Here is a 22272-nt window from a genome sequence, read left to right as displayed (position 1 = left end):
TATCATACTTGTCTTTAGTTGGTAATATGAAAGACACTTGAAAATTCACAGCACCTGCAGAGAAAGAAACAACCGGTGTCACTGTTACCACTGAAATTCAAATATATATATAAATACACAGCAGCTTGAAACCGCACACTACTATCAGTGTGGCTCTTGAGTGTGCGATTCTTTACAGAGAATCCCTCAGTCCCGTCCGCGGGGCAGCGTGTGAGGAGAGTGGGGCAGCCGGTGAAAAACTCGCTGTCGCCATGGTTGCCAGGCGGAAGTGTCCCCACCGGTTGCTAGGGAGGCCAGCAGCCCGGAAGGGGAAGGCGGGCGCTTCCGGGTCAGGGCAGGCCTTGCCGGGCAGGTGCGGAATGGCGAGGCGGGAGCTGGGGCAGGAGGCGGGGGTGTCCCGCAGTGTGGCGAGGGGGAGGTCTGGTTCCCCACCGCCCCGGAGAGCGGGCGTGCAGAGCTTGGGGGTGCGCGGGGAGGAACCCGAGGGTAGGTGGGTGGGTAGGGCGTGGGGTCCCGGAGACGGGGCAGGGCGAAGGGGATGCTGTGGTGAGGCGGGGGGGCAGGGCCAAGGAAGAAGGTTCGGGGCTCCCCGGGTGTGGGTGGCCGGACACCCGTGGGAGGTGTGCGAGGCGGGTCGGTGCTGGAGGAGTTGGCACGGGAGCGGCCGATGTGAGCGGAGCTGTGTGCTGTTGGGGGGAAGAGACTGAGACTTGTGTGACAGCGGCCTCGGGGGCGGCCGTCGGCGTCTGTGTCCGGTGTCTGTGTTCATTGTCTGTGTGTCTGGCCGCCAGTGTCTCTGTCCAGCCACCAGTGTCAGTATCCGGCTGCCCTGCTCATCCTCTCCACCTCTCTCATTTACACTGGGCTGCTTGGAGCGGGTCAGTTTGTCTGCCCAGTCCTGGGGGAGCTCCAGTGGGGAAAACTGCCACAAAAAGGGCTGTTTGCTTCTTTCCAAGCCTCAACCTGTTGCTGTTCTCCAGGCCCTTCTTTGGGCTGTTACTCAATGTGTGGCCACATTAGTTCTTTTCCTGGCTCTGGAGGTGCTGGTGCATCCATTCAGCTACTAAGCTCCTACCAGGCTGTCCACAGCTGCTCACTTGCTCTTTCCACAGCCATCTGTTTGCAGGAGCATGATGGTGGGGCACGTGTTAATGTTGGGCCATTCTGTCACTGACAACAACTGTTCAATATTACTGGTCTTGTTGTGTCAGAGCTGGTGAAGATCTTGCTGTGAGAAACAGAGGAGGGCTTCTGTTTTTGTGCTGGTTTGACTGAAAATGGGTTTATTTTCTTTATGCAGTTAGAAACCTTTCTTTTCCATAGCTAGCATGCTCATTATTTGGACTTAGTTTGAGAACAAGAGATAACATCCTGGGACAGAGTTAATGTTTTTAATTGCTCTGGTCTGAGAGCCAAGGATGTTCTGAGCACTCTGCCCACAGGTGTGAGGCAGCGAGGAAGGGGGACATGGATGGAACAGAGCTTGACTGACATCCAGACTGATCAATAAGAATATTCCATCCCATTAGTGTCATGCTTCATATTTAAGGAGAGTTAGGAGTTGGGACCTTCCAGTTGGCTCTTCACTATCTTTCTGTCTCTCTCTCTCTCGAGTGCTTTCTCTTGCACATGTTGGGTTTTTTTGTTTGCTCTTTTTTGTCGGAGCCAGGGGAGTTTTTGGTACGCGACATTTAGTTTGGCTTTTTGCTGTTTTGCAGAGGTCTCTGAGCCTTTCTGCCTTTTTCCTCTCTTTTCTGTCTCTGGGATCATCTTTGGGACCAGGTGCCATTTCCTGGGAATGGTTGCTCAGCGTGTTCATGAGGAATTGCCCTGAGTATCTTTTGTTTCTATTTTATATACATATTTATTAGTAGCATATCAGTATTTTGTTATTTAATTAAACTGTGTTTATCTCAGTCCAAGTATCTCCCTTTAGATTCTCTCTCCTATTAGGGGGGAGGAGGGTGAGCGAGCAGCTATCGTGGTTGTATTGCCAGCTCGGCTTAAACCATGACAGTTTTCCAAGACAATCCCTCCCCTGCCGAGGCTCCACATGGCGCTTGGCCATTTGAGCTGCTTCCTGCAGAAGGGGATGGATCAGGAGCAGGTTAATTTTTCTTTCAGTCTCACAAACTCCCGAGCCAAAAAGTGGCAGGGCACAGGCTGCTTTCTGCTGAAGGTGCTCCTGAAGGTTTTGTCCTTTGGGCTTTCTTGTCCAAGAAAATTCCATCTGGTAGGCTCATCATTTTGCCAGAAATCCTGCAGTTTTTGGTTGAATAGCTGTGAGGAATATTGCTTCTTTTTTCTAAAACCACAAAACTTGTTTAACAGTGCTCTAGAAGAATGTGCTTTGCCTTGGATGTGTACAAATACAACAACATAGGGGTAATTATACTGTGGTTTGAGAGGGTATTTTCTCTTGTCACATGGAAAAACAAATAATGTAATGTGTGCCCAGACATTTGCAATGTGCTAAATCATCTTCATTACTAAGGGCTGTTTTTTCTCCGTTCCTCAGCAAGAGAACATGAGTTCAGCTGTGAGGAAAAGAGGAAAGCCCAACAGAGGAGGAGGGAGAGGGAGAGAAGGCAGTGGAGGAAGAGGAGGAAGAGGAGGAGGCCATTCAAACAAGTCTCAACTTGGTGGAAATAGGAAATGTTCAACCAAAATTTGGGATGATGGAGATGATTTCTGTCTCTTCGAGGAACCAAGGCTGGAATCAAGGTCTTTCTGTTAATTTGGGGAAGTATGGGATACTTTGGGGCTGTTTTTTGGACATCTTTGAGTATACAGAAGAGTGAAGGGGTGATGAAGCTGTTTCATTATGAAGCAGTTTTGACATGTATTTTTTAATTAACATTTTAAATATTTTATAGCTAAGAAAAGTGGGGTTTTTAAAATGAGATTAGAACCTCTGATTTTCTTGTTTGGTCATAAAGTAATTTCAGAACATCTTTGATCAGAAAATACTAATAAACACAGGATGTTCATTTTTGTGCATTACAAGCAGAAGCTTGGCCATGAAAAAAAAGCAATTTAGAGTGAATTTAGTATCCTGAATGTATTCTAATCAATCTAGCTTAGAAATACATGGTCGTACTGTAGTCAGAGAATAGCTTTACCTAGCAAAGCATATATTAAATAACTTTGGATTTGACATAGGATAACATATTCATGCATATGTGTGTGCAGATACAGACACACACACATCCTGGTCATGTAAGAATGAACCCAACTGAATAATCCTTAGGTGGGTGTACTTGTTTTGTTTTTTTTCTGGTTTGAATTACAGGGTTAGGTCCTAATATATCCCAATTCAGTCAAGATCACTTAAACCAGGCAAATAAGTCTTTGTTATGTTCTAATTTTTAGATCAAATGCCCCTGCCAGAAGAGGAGGGCAAAGGAAACAGAGACCTGAAGTGAGAATGCCTTTGCAGACCATACACATGACGTCAGAGAATCAGAGAAGAGTGAAAGAACTGCTTCAAGAGCTTCAAGGGCAGGAGCTGGCTCCTGAATCAGAGTGAGTTTAAATGGAGGCACTACTTCTAGGTCTTTTAGATGAGCATGCATTAACAGGCACACTGTTAGACATTAAAAGAGTATTCTCTTTTCCCTTTTAATTTGATCTGAAATCCTGTGGGTTTGAGTCTGCTTTGTTCTTCTACAGTATCGACTCTGGGCAAGGGCTAGCAGAACCCTCCATTTAAACGGAGGATTTAAAACTGCAGAGGCAGAGTTTTGTGTCTATTCAACAGTAAAATCTTGTTTCATTTTAATTTGGTAACTCTTTTTATCAGAGTAGCTGGTTCTGGTGAAGACTATGATGAACCTGATTACCTTGATGATGAACAGTGCTGGTCAACAGATCAGGAAGTTTCTGACATAATACCAACGTTGTCTGTTGAGCCAGCTGAGCGTAGAATTATGGAAAGTGAAGTGTCTTCATTCGCTGTGAACAAACTCTCCAGGTGATGCTTTTCAGTGAATTATTTGTATCTTTATGAGATAAATCACTATTTTCAGTACTGTAAGCCCTCACTGCTTTGACTTCCTCTTGATTCCAGGGAAGTACTGTGTGCAGAACTGATAAGTTTGTATCTCCTACAAATTTAATCCTTGACTAGATGGATTTAAAATAATGTTTTTTTGAAAATAAATCACTCCACCCTTTTTTCCAGTGAAGTTTTCAGTTCTTTCTCCAAGGCAATGAAACAGATATTGGGAAAGCTCAGGGAGAATTGCTGTTATATGTATGTTTCTTCCAGATAGATAATGTTTCAAAACCTTGTAGATATTCTTCATCCATTTTGCTCAGATATTAACATTTATTAACTATTTTTGCTTAGCTTAAGAGTGTTTTATATGTGAAAAGACTCTTTTTTTTTTTTTTTCTGAAGAGTTTAAATTATATAGTTCAACTGGGAAATCTAATCTTGTAACTATTATGTGCTACATTCTGAGGTGTGAGATAGTTGCTACATAAACTAATTTGTCACCTTGTAAACAACAGACTAGCATTCACAGACACCAAATTACTTCCTGCCACTGTCCTTTAAAGTAGCATAAATATTTTGATCATATAATAATAGAATACCAGGTTGGAAGGGACCAGAGGATCATCTGTTCCAACCTTTCTTGTCAAAAGCACAGTCTAGACAAGATGGCCCAGCACCCTGTCCACCTGCATCTTGAAAGTGCCCAGTGCTGGGGAGTCCACCACTTATCTGTGGAGATGATTCCAATGGTTCTTATTGTGAAAATTTCCCTCTTGTGTCCAATCAGAATCTCCCCAGGAGTGACTTGTACCCATTACTCCTCATCTTTTCGAGGTGACTCCTTGTGAAACGGGAGTCTCCATCTTCTTTGTAGCCACCCTTTAAATACTGGAACATGGTGATGAGGTCTCCCCTAAGCCTTATTTTCTTAAGGCTTAACAAGCCCAGTTCTCTCAGACTTTCCTCATATGGCAGCTTCCTAGTCCTTGGATCATCTTTGTGGCCCTTCTCTAGACCGTGTCCAGATTTGTGTGGACACACATCTTTTGTGTATAGTGGGGACCAAAACCGACCACAGTATTCCAGGTGTGGCCTGACAAGAACTGAGTGGTATAATGACTTCTTTGTCTCTGGTGATGATGCCTTTGTAATGCAGCCCAGCATCCTGATGGCCTTCTTTGCCCTACTTGCTTCCTGTCTGTAAGCCTAAACAAGCAGTTTTGTGGTTATTTTTCTTCCTACAAGTCTCTGTCACTCACTTGTTGCCATGTTGTCTATTTTGTTGCAGGTATGGTTTTGACAGTGAGCGTTGTAGGACAGTACTGAGATCCTGCAATGGTAACATTGGGGCATCATTGGAGTATTTGCTATTGCAGTGCTTTACTGAAAGATATGGAGAGAAGATGCAGGTTTCTGCAACAGCTGCTGAAGCCAGTCAAGAATATTTAGATCAGAGACAAGAAGAGGCTCTTGCCCTCCGGTCAATCTGTGGAGAAAAATTTGTAGAAAGAATTCAAAACCGAGTTTGGACTTTTAGTTTGGACTTGGAGTACCTAGCAAACAGGCTCACCAAATCTAAAGAAAAGGGTGGTTGTACTAAGGGCACAGCAAAGCAGACTTCAAAGGAAATATGTAAATTTTATCTCCAAGGAGGCTGCAGATTTGGTTCAAAATGCAGATTTACACATGAATTCCCTCCAAACCACTTACTAAAACCAGCCAGGAACTCTGTAGATGATGCTCATTGCAGAGCTAACAGTGATGGTCCTGTATATGAGCTTGAAGTAAGATTTCCTGAAGAAAACAAGTATCCACTCCAGGCACCTCTAGTGGCCTTTTATTCCACTGATGAGAATCTACCTCTTGCTTGTCGTTTACACATTGCTGAATTCCTCTTTGGAAAGGCTTTGGTGGCTGCAGAGTCTAATGAACCAGTGGTGTACACCTTGGTGACTTGTTTAGAAGATGAATCTGAAATAAGCACATTACTTAAAAATACGCACCACAAGTATAGTGTTCCTCCCGCGTCCCTGCTGGCTACATCTTCCATAAAGCTACAAGCGGAGAGTACATCTGGTTCAAATCAAATGTCCGAAGGTACACCAAATTTCCCTCCAGAGTTTGTGGGCTAAGAAAAGTCAAAAAGATTACCAAAGGAAAAAAAAAAAAAAAGGCAGAGGCCCCAATTCAGGCATCTGTTACAAATCTGTGTCCAGAGATTAAGGGCATGTGGTGAGCCAGATCTGTCTGTGCCTCAGAAAGTCACTTCCATAATAAAGCTGCAGCAGATGGGTTTTCTGCTGGCAAGAACTGAGTTAAAGGAGCAAAGAGCAAGTGACTTTGTGTTGGCAGAGTGAATGATACCTATTCCCCCACAATCAATTGAGAGATGTGGTGTGAGCTTACCAAAACTGACCAGAGAATTGTGCTTGGAAGAGAATGGGGAAGGTTGTTTTCAAGCTTTGGTGCATCTGCTACGCATCAGTTCAGAAACATCTTAGGTTTTTAGATAGACTACTTAAAATTACTGACCCCTCCTCAAAATTAATTTTGTAAACATGAATTTAAGGCTAAGTAAATGTTGCAAGCAGTTCTACAATGTTGTTTATAATATCATCCTTTTTTTTTTTTTTTGCAACTAGGTTGATTTCATAAGGGGAAACTTGGGACTGTGTCACTTATGGCAGGGTGACAGCAACTCTGTGGCACAGATGACCTTCAAGCTCTCAATTGCAAAAGTGTTTTATCTAAGACAAATTTTCTTCAAGAGGGTTTTCAAGAGCAACTGCATCATGTTTTAGAGCACCTAAATAGTGACTGCCTATTTTTTTGATCATAGTAAAATAAATAGTTCAATTTTTTTAACACCTCCACGGAAAGACAGCTTTGTTTCAGAAATTGAAATCAGAGATTCCAAATAGTCTTCCTTATGTTACAAAATACCTTGTTTAGATAAATGTAGCCTTAAAACCTTAAAGGACTGGCTTACTGTCCAAGCAAATTCCATTTCAGTTGATAGGCAGTAGGCACCAAAGTACCTGGTCCAGTTTCAGCCTTGGTTTAAAAGTACTTGACAGTGGCTTAACACTTAATGTTACAGTGTAGTTTTAATGAATTTAAGGTGGTGCTGCCATCACAGTCTCATGTTCCATAGAAGTGGTCATGTGGTGAATTGGAAAGGGGAGCTGAGACACATTGAAAATGTTCAGGAAGGCAAACCAGTTACCAGTCTGGTTCACCATATGGCCACCCAGACCATAGTACAGCTGGAACAGGCCTAGTGACAAGTGGGTTGGAGCTAGAGAGGTTGTGGTTTGTTTCCTGGCCTGAGAGGTTTGCTGGTAGTGGACTAAAGGCATGTAAAAAACAGTCCTGCAGACCCTCAGCTCCAGTCTAACAAGGTTCTTTGTTGAGAATGCTCTTGGAACATGCATCTTTTCTGTGGTACTGATGAGGTCCTATTCCTTAGTAACAAGAATACCTAACTGTACATTCTCTGTCTCAAGCCCCAACAGTGTCAGAGCCTCAGGAAAAAGAGGAGGTGGCAAAACAGGAGGAGGAAGATGAACAAGTTGTTGTGGAGAATGAGAGTTATGTGAACCTCAAGAAAAAGCTTTCCAAAAAGTATGATATGCAGGCAAAGTCTCTGTATAAAGAAAATGTTAAAATCTGCACGCAATTTCATCTGAAAAAGGTACGGTATACAGAACAGGATATCTGTTTTCGTGGTTACTTTAGAGAAATACATATTTAAGATACAGGCTGCTGTTTCAAATGGTTCTGTTCCACCCCAGTGGTGTTCTGACTGCCATGCTGTTTTTCTACATCAGTCTTCTAGGCACTACCAGTCCCTGTTATATGAAAGACAGAAACTTCCTGCGTGGCAAGAGAGAGAAAACATTCTTGATTTGCTGAAGAACCACCAAGTTCTTGTTGTGAGCGGCATGACGGGGTAAGAGTGTGATTGCACATACAGACTTTATGTATCAAAGTATATGTGGAAGAATGTGAAATAACCTGAAAAGGTTAGGGTCCTGTTCCATGTGTGACCGGTGACAGCAGTCGTTGGTGAACTTCATGTGAAGGATGACGCTAATGAAACTAGGCTTATTTCAAGTGGAATGCAGTAGTCTTAATTTATATGGATGGAAGGTGGGGTTTTTTGTTTGTTTTTAATTAATCCCTGATTTTATCACGCAGATGTGGGAAAACCACTCAGATTCCTCAGTTTATTTTGGATGCTTCATTGCAAGGATCTCCAAGCAATGTTGCAAACATCATCTGCACTCAGCCTCGCAGGATCTCTGCCATTTCTGTGGCTGAACGTGTAGCCAAAGAAAGAACAGAAAGGATTGGACTCACTGTTGGATACCAGATCCGTCTAGAAAGTGTAAAGGTATATATACATTGCCTGTTGGTTTTCATTTAGTTCTATTAAAATGTGCTTAGTGCTTCTCTAGCATACAGATTCTCTGCCCTATATCTTCCATAAAGTGAGATAAGCAAGTCTGTATCGCTTGTATCTTATAATATATTATGAAATATATTCTATATTTTATTTCATCTCAAGTTGCACAGTCCACTTTACAGAATGAGAGTGCAGTCCTTAGGTCTTGTGTTGTTGTTTCAATTTCTGTTGAGACAGGTGAAGGGGTCTGAGAGTATGAGTAATACTTGGGTCCTCTGGAAGGCTACTGACTTCATTTCCACTTGTCTCAATTTCCATTTGTCGCCCAAGTGGAGACTGAAGGGTACAGCTTCAGTCAGTCAGAAGGGGGGATTGATTTCAAACTGCTATCCTGGAAGTGAAGTGTTGTCTACATTGTAGCTGATTGCTTTTTCCAAGAACAATGTTAAAAGAGAGATTAACTAAATCATTCTAGGTACAGATATGTGAGTTGTTTATCAGAAAGCAACTGCCAGGAAAAACAGTTCAGATTATTTGTTATATAGTTAGCAATGCACCTTGGTAAGAAGCAGATGCTCTTAAGTTTTAATTGAGAAAGAAAAATTGTTCAGTCCATCTCTAGTCGGGATTGCTTGCTCCCCTTCTATCAAACCTGGCATGCGGCTGAAACCAAATGCTTTACAGCAACATGTATTCTCTTTGCACTATGTTAAGTTGCACAAAGTCAACTGAATGCGCTTTCTTACCATTCAAGTCCTCAGCTACCAGACTCTTGTACTGCACTACTGGTGTGCTGTTGAGAAGGCTGGAAGGAGATCTGACTTTGCAGGGAATCACACATGTTATTGTCGATGAAGTTCACGAAAGAACAGAAGAAAGGTAAATAATCTCTCATCCCATAAGCAAAATGAAGAAACATAGACTGGAGGATAAAGGTGACTAAGGTGCAAGTAACTGAAGTCAGACTTGCTGATCCTGTGGCAGTAACGTGGAATGGTAGAAGGAGTCTGGTTTTAAGTTCTTGTCTTTGGGCAGTAGGAAGTTGTGTTGCAGCAGCTTGCAAAGAAAGCACATGTCTCTTAAATTTATATGCCTCTAGTCTGCCATCACATCACAATGGTGTTGAAAGAGATTTTGGATGGGACTTTTTAACCACAGTTGTCTGGTTCTTAATCCCTTGTTCCAGCTTTTACCCAATATCCTGATTCTTCACATGCCCTTTTGGGAATTATTTCTCCTGATGGAGGTTTCAGCAGAGCACCTGCAAGAGACAAGCGCTCACATTTTCTTTTAGTCTATAGATTTTACTAGTTCTAGACAGTCTTATCCTGGCCTGCTCCAGCCTCCTGCAGTTTTGCTGATGCCAGGCAAAAGGTGTCTGTCAGTATCTCTGTAAACTAAGTAGCAAGGATCCTTTTCTTTGATGTTTTTCTTGTGAAACACTGCAATGCAGTGAGTTTCCAGGAGGCTTTGACTGTGGACCATTATTCTGCAGGTCAGATTATATTTTAGCCTTATAAAAGGGCTGGTATTTCTCAAGGATTCTTATCTAAAATCACTTCTAGCCAGTCTTCTAGGCATGCCACAAAAGCTATAAATATGTAGGGAGCAGGGAAATGGGTAAATCTGAATGACTCTTCCAGTGAGGAAGAGGAGCAAAAAGGATTCACCTGTTACTTTGAGTTAATTTGTTATTTAATGTTCTTGTGTTGTCATTATTATAATTAATTTATGAGGTGGCTAGAGCTTTTTGTTGCTTAAATGAATTTGCCAAGTAATCCTGACACTTTAGTAAGGGACAACCAAAAAGTAAGCAGATTGCTTTCCATTAATTTATTGCACTGTTAACCTCCAGCCATTCTGAAAACCTCATGCTTCTGTGATGGTATCATCGTGCTACTGAAAACACCAGGAAGGTGGACAGAATGGAGAGAAAAAACAGACTCTGAAAGTTAACACTGAAGAAATTCAAATGTCCTTTTGCTTGTTTTCTTCAGTGACTTCTTGCTGCTGATTTTGAAGGATATAATGGTTCAGAGGCCAGACCTGCGCATTATACTAATGAGTGCCACCTTGAATGCGGAGCTTTTTTCTCAGTACTTTCACTCCTGTCCAATTATTAACATACCAGGTGAAAACCATTTATTTTTATTGTCTTGTCACTTTTGTTGTTTTAGGGGTTTGTTTTCAGTGTTTCTGCTTGTGAAGTGTTGCTCAATTCAAGAGCAAGGGGCTCATTTGCCAAGTGTCAACATGAGGATTTATACAAGAAATACGGTTCCAAGGGCTTAGAAGGAAATACCGAGGAGATGTAGGTGAAAGAAGACTTGGAAATGGAGTCTCTTTTTTTGTGCTGTTTTAATACCAGCAGAATTTCCTTTCCCAAAAGACAAGTGACATGGTGTACATGTTGTGCTTCCCTGAAGGCTCCCTGAAGACTCTTCTCTATTCTTGTAAAAAAGAAGCAGTGAGAGGATCCAGCTGGATGTGTACACATTTAGCCAAATGTGCCTTTTACATTGCTAAGTTACTACATGGAGTGTGACACAAACATGTAGGCTCACAGATATGTTCGTGTCAGTGTATCAACCCTTTTCTGATTGTGTAAGTGCATGTTACCAAGCCATGCCTGGAAAACATCCACAGTTTGTCCTAGACAGAAATTACGTTGAAGAGTGCAGTATAGATGAGAGCTGTGAAGGCAGTGTATGACATGATAGCCTGTGTGAAATTGTAACCATCTTCTGTCTTTTTCCTCTTTTCTGCGTGTTGTGTGGCATGTAGATTTATTCTCTTTTTTTTTTAGGTCGAACATTTCCCGTGGATCAGTTTTTTCTGGAAGATGTGATTGCAATGACAAGGTGTGAAATTGCCAGGCACTTTCAGATGTATTTGGCCTTTGAGGTTGCACTGTTGACCTTGAGACAGCAGTAGTTCTGAGCATAAATTTTAAAATGAAATGCTCTCAAATCTCCCCCATCACCTACAGTCTCAGAGTTCTACTAAAGCCTGACTTTAAACCATACTTCTTATACTACAGTGAGGTCTAGGTTCTCATGCCAAAACAAGCCTTTCTACATTAGATACTATGTAAGTACTGAAGAAAAGGTGAACTTTGCCATTAAGAGTTTGTCAGTGCTTGTATTTCACTTTTTTCAGTGGTGGTTAGACATTAGCAAACAAAATAAATCTGAAGGTAGATTTCAGCACTGAAGGTGAGAAATGCAGGATACCAAACAATTATTTTTTGTAAGCCCTACCTTGCTGTTCAGGTACCATACTCCTGTTACCATTTGCACTTACTGAAGAGTCACAGCAGCTCAGATATTCCAGATGGTAAATTGATCAGCTATTCTAAATTACTTGCAGATTTTTGCTCTGAGCTGCCCACTCATGTTTGCAGTCGTAGTCTTTTGCATCACAGCTTTTAAAAGACTAACATCTGAATATGGAAGGACACCTTGACATTGATACTGTCCATGGTTTTGCAACCCACTTACACATATTTCCTCTCAGATTTCTATACAAATACTTCTGATACCCTATCTCTGTAGCTAATTATTAGAAGGAGACTGTTAGACTTCTTTCCATGCTACTAAATGTTCTTCCGTTGTTCAGGTATGTTTTAGAGGACAATAGTCCCTACAGACGCAAGACAAAGCAAGAAAACAAACAGAATGGAAGACACAAAAGAACAGCATTTGAAGAAGTAGAGGAGGACCTGAGACGTGCTGGCCTTCTGGAAGGCACTGACACAGTTGTCAGAGATTCAGACCCAGATCAAAAATTAACTCTGAAGCAGCTCCTTACACGATATAAAGGTGAGCTCGTTGTTAAATCCAATAAACTGGCATATAACATTTACCAGCCAACATGGTATGTTAGTGTCGAGAGTTTAGATTGTGGGGTGACAATAAAACCGTGGCAGATGTATTGTTAACCACCTCTCCCCCCTCTTCTCCTTTCAGCCCTTCCCTCTCCCCCCTTTCCACTAAGGACAGGCGATCGGGAGGGAAAGAAGGACAGAGAGAAGAGAGTTGGAAAAATTAACCATGTTTTACTAATGCTACTAATAAGAATAGAGAAGATAAAACAAAATGTACAAAACCAATCTTGAAAGTCCCAGCAACTGCAGAGCTGGCACCCGAAATCGTGTATTGGACTCTGAAGCCAACCAGAGCTGGATTCAGTCTGTCACTAGGCCTCAGTTTGCAGGGACGACTAGCAAGGTCCTCTCCTAAAGTCGGCCATAAGGAAAAAGGGACGAGATCCTTGTGATCTCTCACTTTTATATGAAGTATTCACGTGGATGGGATGTTATACTCAGTTGGTCAGTGTCTTGGTCACCTGTTTCTCGCTGCCCCTCTTGTGAGATGTCCATCCATGCTTATCAATAACTTTGCGTTCCATTGCTGTGTTTACCAAAACATGTATCTGGTTCTCCAGGAAAATGCAGCTAATATGAAAGCTTTAGCTGACAGGCAAATTCACTAAAAGAGAAACTTGTTTTTAACAAAACCAGGACAGTTAGCGTATAATAGTGTATGTTGAGTGCATGTATATAGTTCAGACATTTTACTTGTGAAGTTAAGTGGGTCACTACTTCTAGATGAGATCAGAAATCTCCTGCCAACTTTAAAGAAAAAAAGGACAGTTCTCAGCTACTATCAGTTTCCATGCTTTTTCAGATGCGTTCTTAATTCCACTTTGTCCTCTATATCTGTTCTTGGAGCAGACCTCCTTCTTGGAGGCAGACCTTGCCATGAACTTCTGACTCTGTCATCATCAAAATCCTTCTTCTGCTTAGTCCTGAAAAATTCCTCCCTGCCCACCCTTATGGTGAGCTCCACAGTGGTACTGAGGGATAGCCATTGCTTGAAAGCTTTGGAATCCTGCTAGGCAGTTGTTATGTCAGAAGAGTGAGGGAATCTGGGTGTCTTTTTTTAGTGTAAGAAACATCAGAAAGGAGAAGAGAGAGTCGGAGAAGGTAGTCCTGGATGTATCTGTTAGTGGCCATATGAAGGCTTTTGGATCCTCTTACCACTAGTACGTGTGGATGTAATTCTGCTAGTAGATGAATCCTGGTTTAGATTGTGCACAGGGCAGGTGTGAGCCCCAGTAAGGCATGAGAAAGGAAGTACTGCTGAAACAGAGGAGGACATGTAAGGGGAAATGTGACACATTGAGTCGCTTATGGAGGTACCTCTGGTCTAAGCCAGATGTTTAAACAAACCAAGGTGGTGTTGGTTGTGCAGTCACACTGATTCAATGCATCCAGCAGTTGCTTTTTACAAAATATGGACTTACTGTGTGGTTTATTTCTTTTTCCCTAGGGGTTAACAAGGCAGTGTTGAAAACAATGTCTGTCATGGAATTGGACAAAGTTAATCTGGAATTAATTGAGGCCTTGCTGGAGTGGATAGTTGCTGGCAGACATTCATACCCCCCAGGTAATTTCCTTGTTCTTGAGAGATAAAACATATTCATGGAAGTTGTGTGCTTATAGACAGCCCAGAGCTAATGTTTTGCATGTTTCTGTAGTTACTGACTATTTCTGAAAAAAAATAAGTTCTAGCTGAGTAACAAAGCCTCTGATGTGCATGGAATGGAGAAGGTCAGACAGTTGTCTACTTTGGGAAGTCTTTGGTGAGTGACTGTTGCAGCCTGTGTATCTTTTTGTACAATAATTGCAAAACAGAGCTGGATTTTTTATTTGGGCCTTCTGCATATTGATAAAATGCCATGCTGTCCTTCCTGTTGAGTGTTGGTTTTGTTGTGTTTTTGTTTAATCTACATATATAGGTGCTGTGTTGATATTTTTGCCTGGACTAGCAGAAATCAAGATGCTTTATGAGCAGCTACAGTCTAATGCTCTTTTTAATAACAGGCACAGCAAGAGGTAAGGCAGAAAAGCTCCGAAACTGTCGGTCTTTACCCATAAATAGAGAGTAGCTTCCTGCATGAAGCCTGCCTTTATCCAGGGATAAGCTAAGGTTATAAAATGTGTGAGATGGCTTGTGATATGAAGGTCCTGACTCCAGTCAGGGTAATACCTTTTCTGCCATCTTATTGGCTTGCTCTTTTTTTTATCTCCTTAACTCAGGAAGGTTAGTTGTTAAAGTTCTCAGAGAGCCTAGTGATGAGTGTTCTCCGTCTTATGCTCTGCATGATGCAGTGGACTGTTGAAAACCTCAGTCCTTGTTCTGTTTCAGAATGTTTGCTGACCCACATTCAGTTGTAGTTGCATTTGGCCTTAGATATTTACATGGAAATGTAACTGGATCTCCTTGACTGAACAGTTTTTACACAGATGTCTGTGGCAAGGTTAGCTGGAGTGATTTCTTCCAGTCTGCAGATTCTAGACTCCAAAAGAGGCAGAATTTTTCCTCAGCTGTATTCTGAGACCTGTCCCTTGTGTAAACGGCCCAACCTTCTATTAGAACATGTACCAGAAATAGTGTGGCCATGAGGGTTAGGAAAGTGATTGACCCCCTGTGCTCTGCACTGGTGAGGCTGCACCTCGAATCCTCTGTTCAGCTTTGTGCCCCTCACTACGAGAAAGATATTGAGGTGCTAGAGAGAGTTCAGAGAAGGGCAATGAAGCTGGTGAGGGGCCTGGAGCACAAGTCTGATGAGGAGCAGCTGAGGGATCTGGGGCTGTTCAGCCTGGAGAACAGGAGGCTGATGGGAGACCTTATCACTGTCTACAAGTACCTGAAAGGAGGTTGTAGCATGGAGGGTGTTGGTCTCTTCTCTCAAGTAGCAAGTGATAGGACAAGAGGAAATGGCCTCAAGTTGCACCAGAGGATGTTTAGATTGGATATTAGGAAACATTTCTTCACAGAAAGGGTTGTCAGGCATTGGAACAGGCTGCCCAGGGAAGTGGTGGAGTCACCATCCCTGGAGGTGTTTAGAAGAAGTGTAGACGTCCCCCACTTGGGGACATGTTTTAGTGGTGGATTTGGCAGTGAACTCAATGATCTTAAGGGTCTTTTCCAACCTAAATGATTCTATGAATGTGTCTTAAAGGTGATATGGCAGAAAGGTTTGCTGGTTTTATGTTGCTTTAAGTGGCTGTGGGCAGTGTCTAATACTAAGAGGGGCAGAAATGTGTGCAGGCAGATTGTTCTCAAGAGGGAAAAGGCTAGACATGCACTGAGCATGCTGTCATATTGTCCTTCCAGGTGTGTTGTTTATCCACTTCATTCTTCACTCTCTAGTGAAGAACAGCAGGCTGTGTTCCTCAGGCCTCCTGAAGGAGTTATCAAAATTATCATCTCTACAAACATTGCAGAAACATCTGTCACCATTGATGATGTGGTCTATGTGATTGATTCTGGAAAAATGAAAGAGAAAAGGTACTGGGATTAATTGCTCAGAGCTTTGTGATTTGGGAAACTGCTGCATACTTAGCTTTCCGAAGAGCTGGGAAAAACTTGAAGAAACTTGACCTGCAGAAAGCTGCTGCAAGGTGGAGGAAGCCAGTCTAGACTCACATCCAACTGCAGGGGTGTAAATTTTGTCCATACAGAAGTTAGCAGCATCTGAGGATGCCAGAGCACGGGAACAGGCTGCCCAGAGAGGTTGTGGAGTCTCCTTCTCTGGAGACATTCAAAAGTCACCTGGACGCATTCCTGTGCAATCTGTTCTGGGTGAACCTGCTTTGGCAGGTGGGTTGGACTAGATGATCTCCAGAGGTCCCTTCCAACCCCAACCATTTTGTGATCTGCCTGCTTGACCTCCAGCCTGTCCACTTTGCAGTTGTGCATATACGCCTCTTTCTTGCTCTTCTGTAGATACGACCCAAGCAAAGGAATGGAAAGTTTGGAAGACACATTTGTGTCCAAGGCAAACGCTCTGCAAAGGAAAGGGCGAGCAGGTCGTGTAGCCTCAGGTGTCTGCTTTCATCTTTTCAGTAGCCATCACTATAACCATCAGCTTATAAAACAGCAGTTACCGGAAATACAAAGAGTGCCCTTGGAGCAACTTTGTCTAAGGTGAGCTGCTGTTCTTGTTAAAAGCCAGCATGCAGAATGTTCATCCTCCACTGCGGGGAGCACTTGGAATGTCATTACCAAGGCGTTTAATTTCCTCAGTGTTTTCTGACATCATGAAACCAAGAAACTTGCTCTGGAGGTCTAAGGCTCTGTTGGCTGGTTGCTTTGATCTTACTATCATATTGCCTCTGCATCCAGAGCCCTCCCTGATCACACCTTCTACCAGTTCTCCCTGTCCTTCTTCACATTCCTTAGCTCGTATCTGATCCTAGAAAGAAGAGCTATGTCTCTCAGATCTCTCATTACTGGAGAAGACAGTTGCATTCCTGTACTTCAGACCCATGGTAGATGTAAACTTCATGCTGTAAACTCCCCTGCAGTGCTTCTGTGCAGTGTAGTGCAGTTAAGCCACAACGTGGATCAAGCACCACCATCATGCAAATACTAAATGGAGAGGTACTCCTATCCCTGCTGCACACTGTGTACCCCTTTGTACAAAAAAGTAACTAAACCATGAAAATTATTTTTTTACAGTGAAAACTTTAAACCCTAGTGTGCTAAACGGGAATGTGTTCTTATGGACTCTGTGAAGTTGGGTGAAGTACATTGCTCCTCAACTATTATTTCACATTCATTCCTGACTTGAAATGTGTGTTACAGGCACTCTTCTAGGGAACATGTTCTTGGAAGCAAGTTTTCTGTTGGTATTTTGTTTTGTTTTTATAAAAGTTTGCTTTTTTGTCCTGTGTATGGAACTTAGCTGCTTTTTTTTTTTCTCTTTCTTTTTTATTCTTTTTTTTTTTTTTTTCTTAAGAATTAAGATTCTGGAGATGTTTACTGCACAGACTCTTCACTCTGTCTTATCACGACTAATTGAGCCTCCTAGAACCGAGTCTTTGCAAGCATCAAAGCTGCGGCTACAAGATTTAGGAGCATTAACTCCAGATGAAAAGCTCACTCCTTTGGGATATCACTTGGCTTCTCTGCCTGTTGATGTCAGGATTGGCAAGCTAATGCTGTTTGGCACCATCTTCCGCTGCCTGGATCCTGCACTGACTATAGCAGCCAGTCTGGCCTTTAAGTCGCCTTTTGTAAGTGTATCCTGCTTTGAAAGTGGTATGTTTTCATGCAGCAGCAAAACTTGCAGCATACAAAACCTGAGTAATTTTATTTCTCCTTTTTAGCCTACATTGTTGCAGTGCTCATTAAAAAAGTCTAGTTATAAGCAGAAGATCAAAACCATGCAGCAGCGATGAGAATGTTAGTTATATTATGAGTGAGCAGTAGAAACAGAGTGGATGTTAGTTTTAGTCTGAACTAAGAAGTACAACCAGTCCATTTTGTCCAATTTTCGTGTAAAAAAAGGAAAATGAATGGTAATAGAAGAAGCAGTTAGAAATATTGACAAAACAATGATAATGATGAAGTCGACATGTCTCGGCTGTGAATCCAGAGTTCAGTTTGGATCTCGGTTTGTGTAGTTCTCACTTTCACTTTGGGTTTTTGAATTAGCTGCTGTACTTACAGATGTTCTTACTGTTGTTAATCTTCCACTGCAATGTACAAACTTGCAGGAAAAATCAGACTTTCTTGAAGTTTTTATTGCAGTTGTTAGTAGTGCAATTAGTTTGAATTGAGGATAGTTGGGAGAGAATTAGAAATAGATTGTTCTAGTTAGTTAATTGCATGTTGTTTTCTATAGGCTTATTGGGCATTTTTTACAGCATAAGTTTCTATATGCTGATATCATGAGTTACTATGGCCTTTTTTGTCTCTCAGCCCCAGGTGGATTTTAGGCTTGATGTGCTTTTCTCTATCATAGGCATTGTCATTTGAGCTTCAGCTCAATTAACTTTGTGAGCCACTGTTTTTCATGGTGTCAAGGGTTAAGATTGCGGGGTGACAATAAAACCCTGGCAGATGTATTGTTAACCTCCTCTCCCCCCCACTTCCCCCTTTTTGCCCCTCCCTCTCCCCCCTTCCCACTCAGGACAGGCGATCGGGAGGGAAAGAAGGACAGAGAGAAGAGAGTTGGAAAAATTAACAGTGTTTTACAAATGCTACCAATAAGAATAGAGAAAATAATAAAAAATATACAAAACCAATCTTGAAAGTCTCAGCAACTGCAGAGCCGGCACCCAAAGTCCTGGATTAGACTCTGTAGCCAACCAGAGCTAGATTCAGTCTGTCACTAGGCCTCAGTTTGCAGGGACGACTAGCAAGGTCCTCTCCTAATGTCGGCCATAAGCAGAAGGGAAAAGGCAAAAAGGGAAAAAGGGACGAGATCCTTGTGATCTCCCACTTTTATATGAAGTATTCACGTGAATGGGATGTTATACACAGGTGGTCAGTTTCTTGGTCACTTGTTTCTCGTTGCCCCTCTCGCGAGATGTCCATCCATGCTTATCAATAAGTTTGCATTCCATTGCTAGGTTTACCAAAACATATGTCTGGTTCTCCAGGAAAATGCAGCTAATATGAAGGCTTTAGCTGACAGGCTAATTCACTAAAAGAGAAACTTGTTTTTAACAAAACCAGGACACATGGATCTTGGCATTCTGCAACTGCAGAGACATCTGGCCAAAATGAAAAATTTTCTGTGAGCTAGTCAGTCACAGATTTGCCTTTGGATCTCTTGTGGTTAGATAGGGCAATGGGCTTAGGTACTCCGCTGTTGACTTAACATATTTGAATGCTTCATATTTTTTGTTATTCAAGGAAAAACTTTGCATTCTGACCTGTGCGGGGCTGTGAATATTATTTGTGATGCAGCTCTCAGAATGGCTTGCCTAAGTTGTGAGGCGAGGAACACGCTTAATCTGTTACTCCCTGTCTAGGTCTCACCATGGGATAAAAGGGAAGAAGCAAACAAAAAGAAGTTGGAGTTTGCAGTAGGAAACAGCGACTACCTGGCTCTTCTGCAGGCCTATAAGGTGAGGTAAAATTTAGTAGCCTCTCTCAGAGGTTTGTGATGTGCTTGAAATTCAAGCTGAAACCTTTTATTAAAGGTTTCCTCCCACATTCTCAATTAGGGATGGCGTTTAAGTATCCAAAAGGGCTCTCAGGCAAGCTACAACTACTGCAGGGAGAATTTTCTGTCAGGAAGAGTTCTTCAGGTAAGTTAGTTTTTGTGATCTTGCATGGGGACTGGTTGAGAGAGAGAGAGTCCTAGTGGTGAAAGAGAATCCTAGTGATGAAAATAAGCAACTGGTGAAGGCTCTCCTTGCTCTCTGTGGCACCCGTCACTGCCCTTTATCTGTTTGTAGGAAATTGCCAGCCTGAAACGGCAATTCACAGAGCTGCTTTCTGACATCGGGTTTGTGAAGGAGGGGTTAAGAGCCAGGGACATTGAGAAGAAATGGTCCCAAGGAGGTGATGGCGTGTTGGATGCCACAGGAGAAGAGGTAATTCACAGCATTTCAGTGTTCCAAAACAGTGCTGCAGTTTTTAATTTGACCTGGGTGCCAGGTGGGCTCTAGACTAATGGGCTTCTTGCCACAGCCTTACTTTGTAATCTCACACTGGCAACACTCAGCTCCTGCCTGCTCTGTTCTTCCTCCGTGCACATTGGATATGCTGGTACCAGCCTTGATTTGCATGAGGCTTTATGTGCCTAGGAGAAACAGGTCCAGATACGGAAGTGAGCTGAAACTTGCTCCTTTGAGACAGTGAAACACTGCTGACTAGACATATTTAAAGTCAGCAAGTGGTGGAAAGGTAGGGGTTTGACTCACAACCTGGCCTGAATGTTGGGATTAGTGCCAACCTTATTTTGGGAACAGAATTACATTACAGAGCAGGCAGTGAAATATTTCAGCATTGCAGACAGTCCTCAGAAAGCAGCACCTCCAGAGCTAGAGATCTCCTAGGGCTACATGATGAGGTGATAAGGGTTTGGTAGTTGTAGAGTATCACTGTGTATTGGGACAACTTGTGCTTGCTTTCTCTCAGGGGCAAAATGCTTTGTAGTCAGACATTAGGGAACAATTTGCCACTAACTGCATCGAGATAGTTGGTAGCCAATTTGCTCCATTAATAGTGGGTGGGGAACACAGCCCATGTCTATCCTGAGACCTTAGGAGCAGTAGCTGGTCCTCCCCTGTAAAGCACAGCAGTGCAGCTATAAAAATAAACAAGTTTCAGGAATCCAGTTATTTCAGAAGCGGGGCTTTACCTTTATAGACCTACCTGTAGAATACCTAATGCACACTTTAATTTCACAGGCAAATACGAATGCAGAGAACATCAAGCTGATCTCAGCTATGTTGTGTGCTGCACTATATCCCAATGTTGTCCAGGTAAATGAATGCTTTTTCATTTTCACTTCTGCTGTTCAGCACATCCACACAGCCTGCTTTCAGTCTGGGCTGATTGTGGCAGCCTTGAGTATGGCTTGGACTGCCACAACTTGCTGCTTATAGTATTAGAGCCATGCAGCTGAGCTCCAGTTTATATTACTTGAGACTGCTGCTGTTCCTGCAGGCTGATTTTAGTGTCACACAGAAGCCAGCAGCGAATGTTCTTAAGAAGCTTCTTAAAATTACAGCTTTTTAGAAGGATGAGGTTACAAACAAACAGGCTTAGACAGCACCCAATCTCCATTGACTTGATACATGGAAAAAGACAGACTGCGATATGTGGGGAAGATTTCTCTCACAGGGGCAAAAGGATGCTGGAGCAGGAATTAGCAGGGCTCATTTGGGGAGCTTTAAACTATATTCAAAGGACAATGGGGTTGTAGCTGGGCTTGCATCAGTGGGGCAGCACCCTAGAATTGGTGAAGACTGGGAGGCCTCCTGTCCCCCTCAGGTGAAATCAGTGTGCTCAGCTCGCTCCCTGAAATGCCTGTACACCAATGCATGCAGCATGGGGAATAAGCAGGAGGAAACCTGTGTTCTGTCAGAGGATTATGATCTGGTGGCAATTACAGAGACATGGTGGGACAGCTCACATGACTGGAATGTGGTCATGGATGGCTATGTCATTTTCAGGAAAGACAGGCCAGCCAGGCGTGGTGGTGGTGGAGTTGCTCTTTACGTGAAAGAGCAACTACAATGTACTGAGTATTGTCTAGGGGTGGATGAGGAGCAAATTGAGAGTCTATGGGTGAGAATTAAGGGGCAGGCTGGCAGGGGTGATACTGTTGTGGGTGTCTATTACAGGCCACCAGATCAGGGTGAGGAAGTTGATGAGGCCTTCTACAGGCAGCTGAGAGCAGCCTCACAGTCACAGGCCCTGGTTGTTATGGGGGATTTTAACTTCCCTGATGTTTGCTGGAAGGACTACTCAGCCAGCCAGCCACAGTCCAGGAGGTTCCTCCAGTGCCTTGATGATAACTTTCTGATGCAAATGGTGGATAAAGCCAACTAGGAGAGGAGCACTGCTGGACCTCATCCTCACTAAACAAGGAGGGTCTGGTTGAAATGGTAAAGTTTGAGGGCTGCCTTAGCTGCAGCAACCATGAGATGGTGGAGTTTAGGAGTTTAGGGAGCTGGGTCTCTTTAGCTTGGAAGAGACTGAGGGGTGGCCTCATTAATGTTTATAAATATGTAAAGGGTGAGTGTCACGAGGATGGAGCCAGGCTCTTCTCAGTGACAACCAATGATAAGACAAGGGGCAATGGGTATAAACTGGAACACAGGAGGTTCCACTTAAAATTGAGAAGAAACTTCTTCTCAGTGAGGGTGACAGAACACTGGAACAGGCTGCCCAGGGGGGTTGTGGGGTCTCCTTCTCTGGAGATATTAAAAACCCTCCTGGACACCTTCCTGTGTGACCTCATCTAGGTGTTCCTGGTGTGGCGGAGGGATTGGACTGGATGATCTTTTGAGGTCCTTTCCAATCCCTAACATTCTGTGATTCTGTGA

The 22272-nt window shown here is 42.9% G+C and overlaps 1 protein-coding gene across 1 annotated transcript in view; it reads left to right on the top strand.

The window, feature by feature from the left end:
* Positions 1-344: 344 nt before the first annotated feature.
* DHX57 (DExH-box helicase 57) overlaps positions 345-22272 on the top strand; it is a 24400-nt gene continuing 2472 nt past the window's right edge. The window contains exons 1-21 of the mRNA XM_080340863.1: positions 345-352; positions 2519-2724; positions 3373-3525; positions 3803-3973; positions 5289-6097; positions 7507-7694; positions 7831-7952; positions 8201-8396; positions 9163-9287; positions 10406-10539; positions 11215-11269; positions 12027-12229; positions 13742-13858; positions 14211-14307; positions 15593-15766; positions 16205-16405; positions 17220-17496; positions 19243-19338; positions 19438-19521; positions 19672-19809; positions 20629-20703. Coding sequence (XP_080196989.1) covers positions 2528-2724; positions 3373-3525; positions 3803-3973; positions 5289-6097; positions 7507-7694; positions 7831-7952; positions 8201-8396; positions 9163-9287; positions 10406-10539; positions 11215-11269; positions 12027-12229; positions 13742-13858; positions 14211-14307; positions 15593-15766; positions 16205-16405; positions 17220-17496; positions 19243-19338; positions 19438-19521; positions 19672-19809; positions 20629-20703 — 3612 coding nt within the window. The 5' untranslated portion in view covers positions 345-352; positions 2519-2527. The remainder of the gene's footprint in view (positions 353-2518; positions 2725-3372; positions 3526-3802; positions 3974-5288; positions 6098-7506; positions 7695-7830; positions 7953-8200; positions 8397-9162; positions 9288-10405; positions 10540-11214; positions 11270-12026; positions 12230-13741; positions 13859-14210; positions 14308-15592; positions 15767-16204; positions 16406-17219; positions 17497-19242; positions 19339-19437; positions 19522-19671; positions 19810-20628; positions 20704-22272) is intronic.

The sequence above is a fragment of the Nesoenas mayeri genome (genome assembly GCF_963082525.1).
Source record: "Nesoenas mayeri genome assembly, chromosome: 3".
NCBI classification, from domain to species: Eukaryota; Metazoa; Chordata; class Aves; order Columbiformes; family Columbidae; genus Nesoenas; species Nesoenas mayeri.
This window is presented reverse-complemented; position numbering and strand designations above follow the sequence as displayed.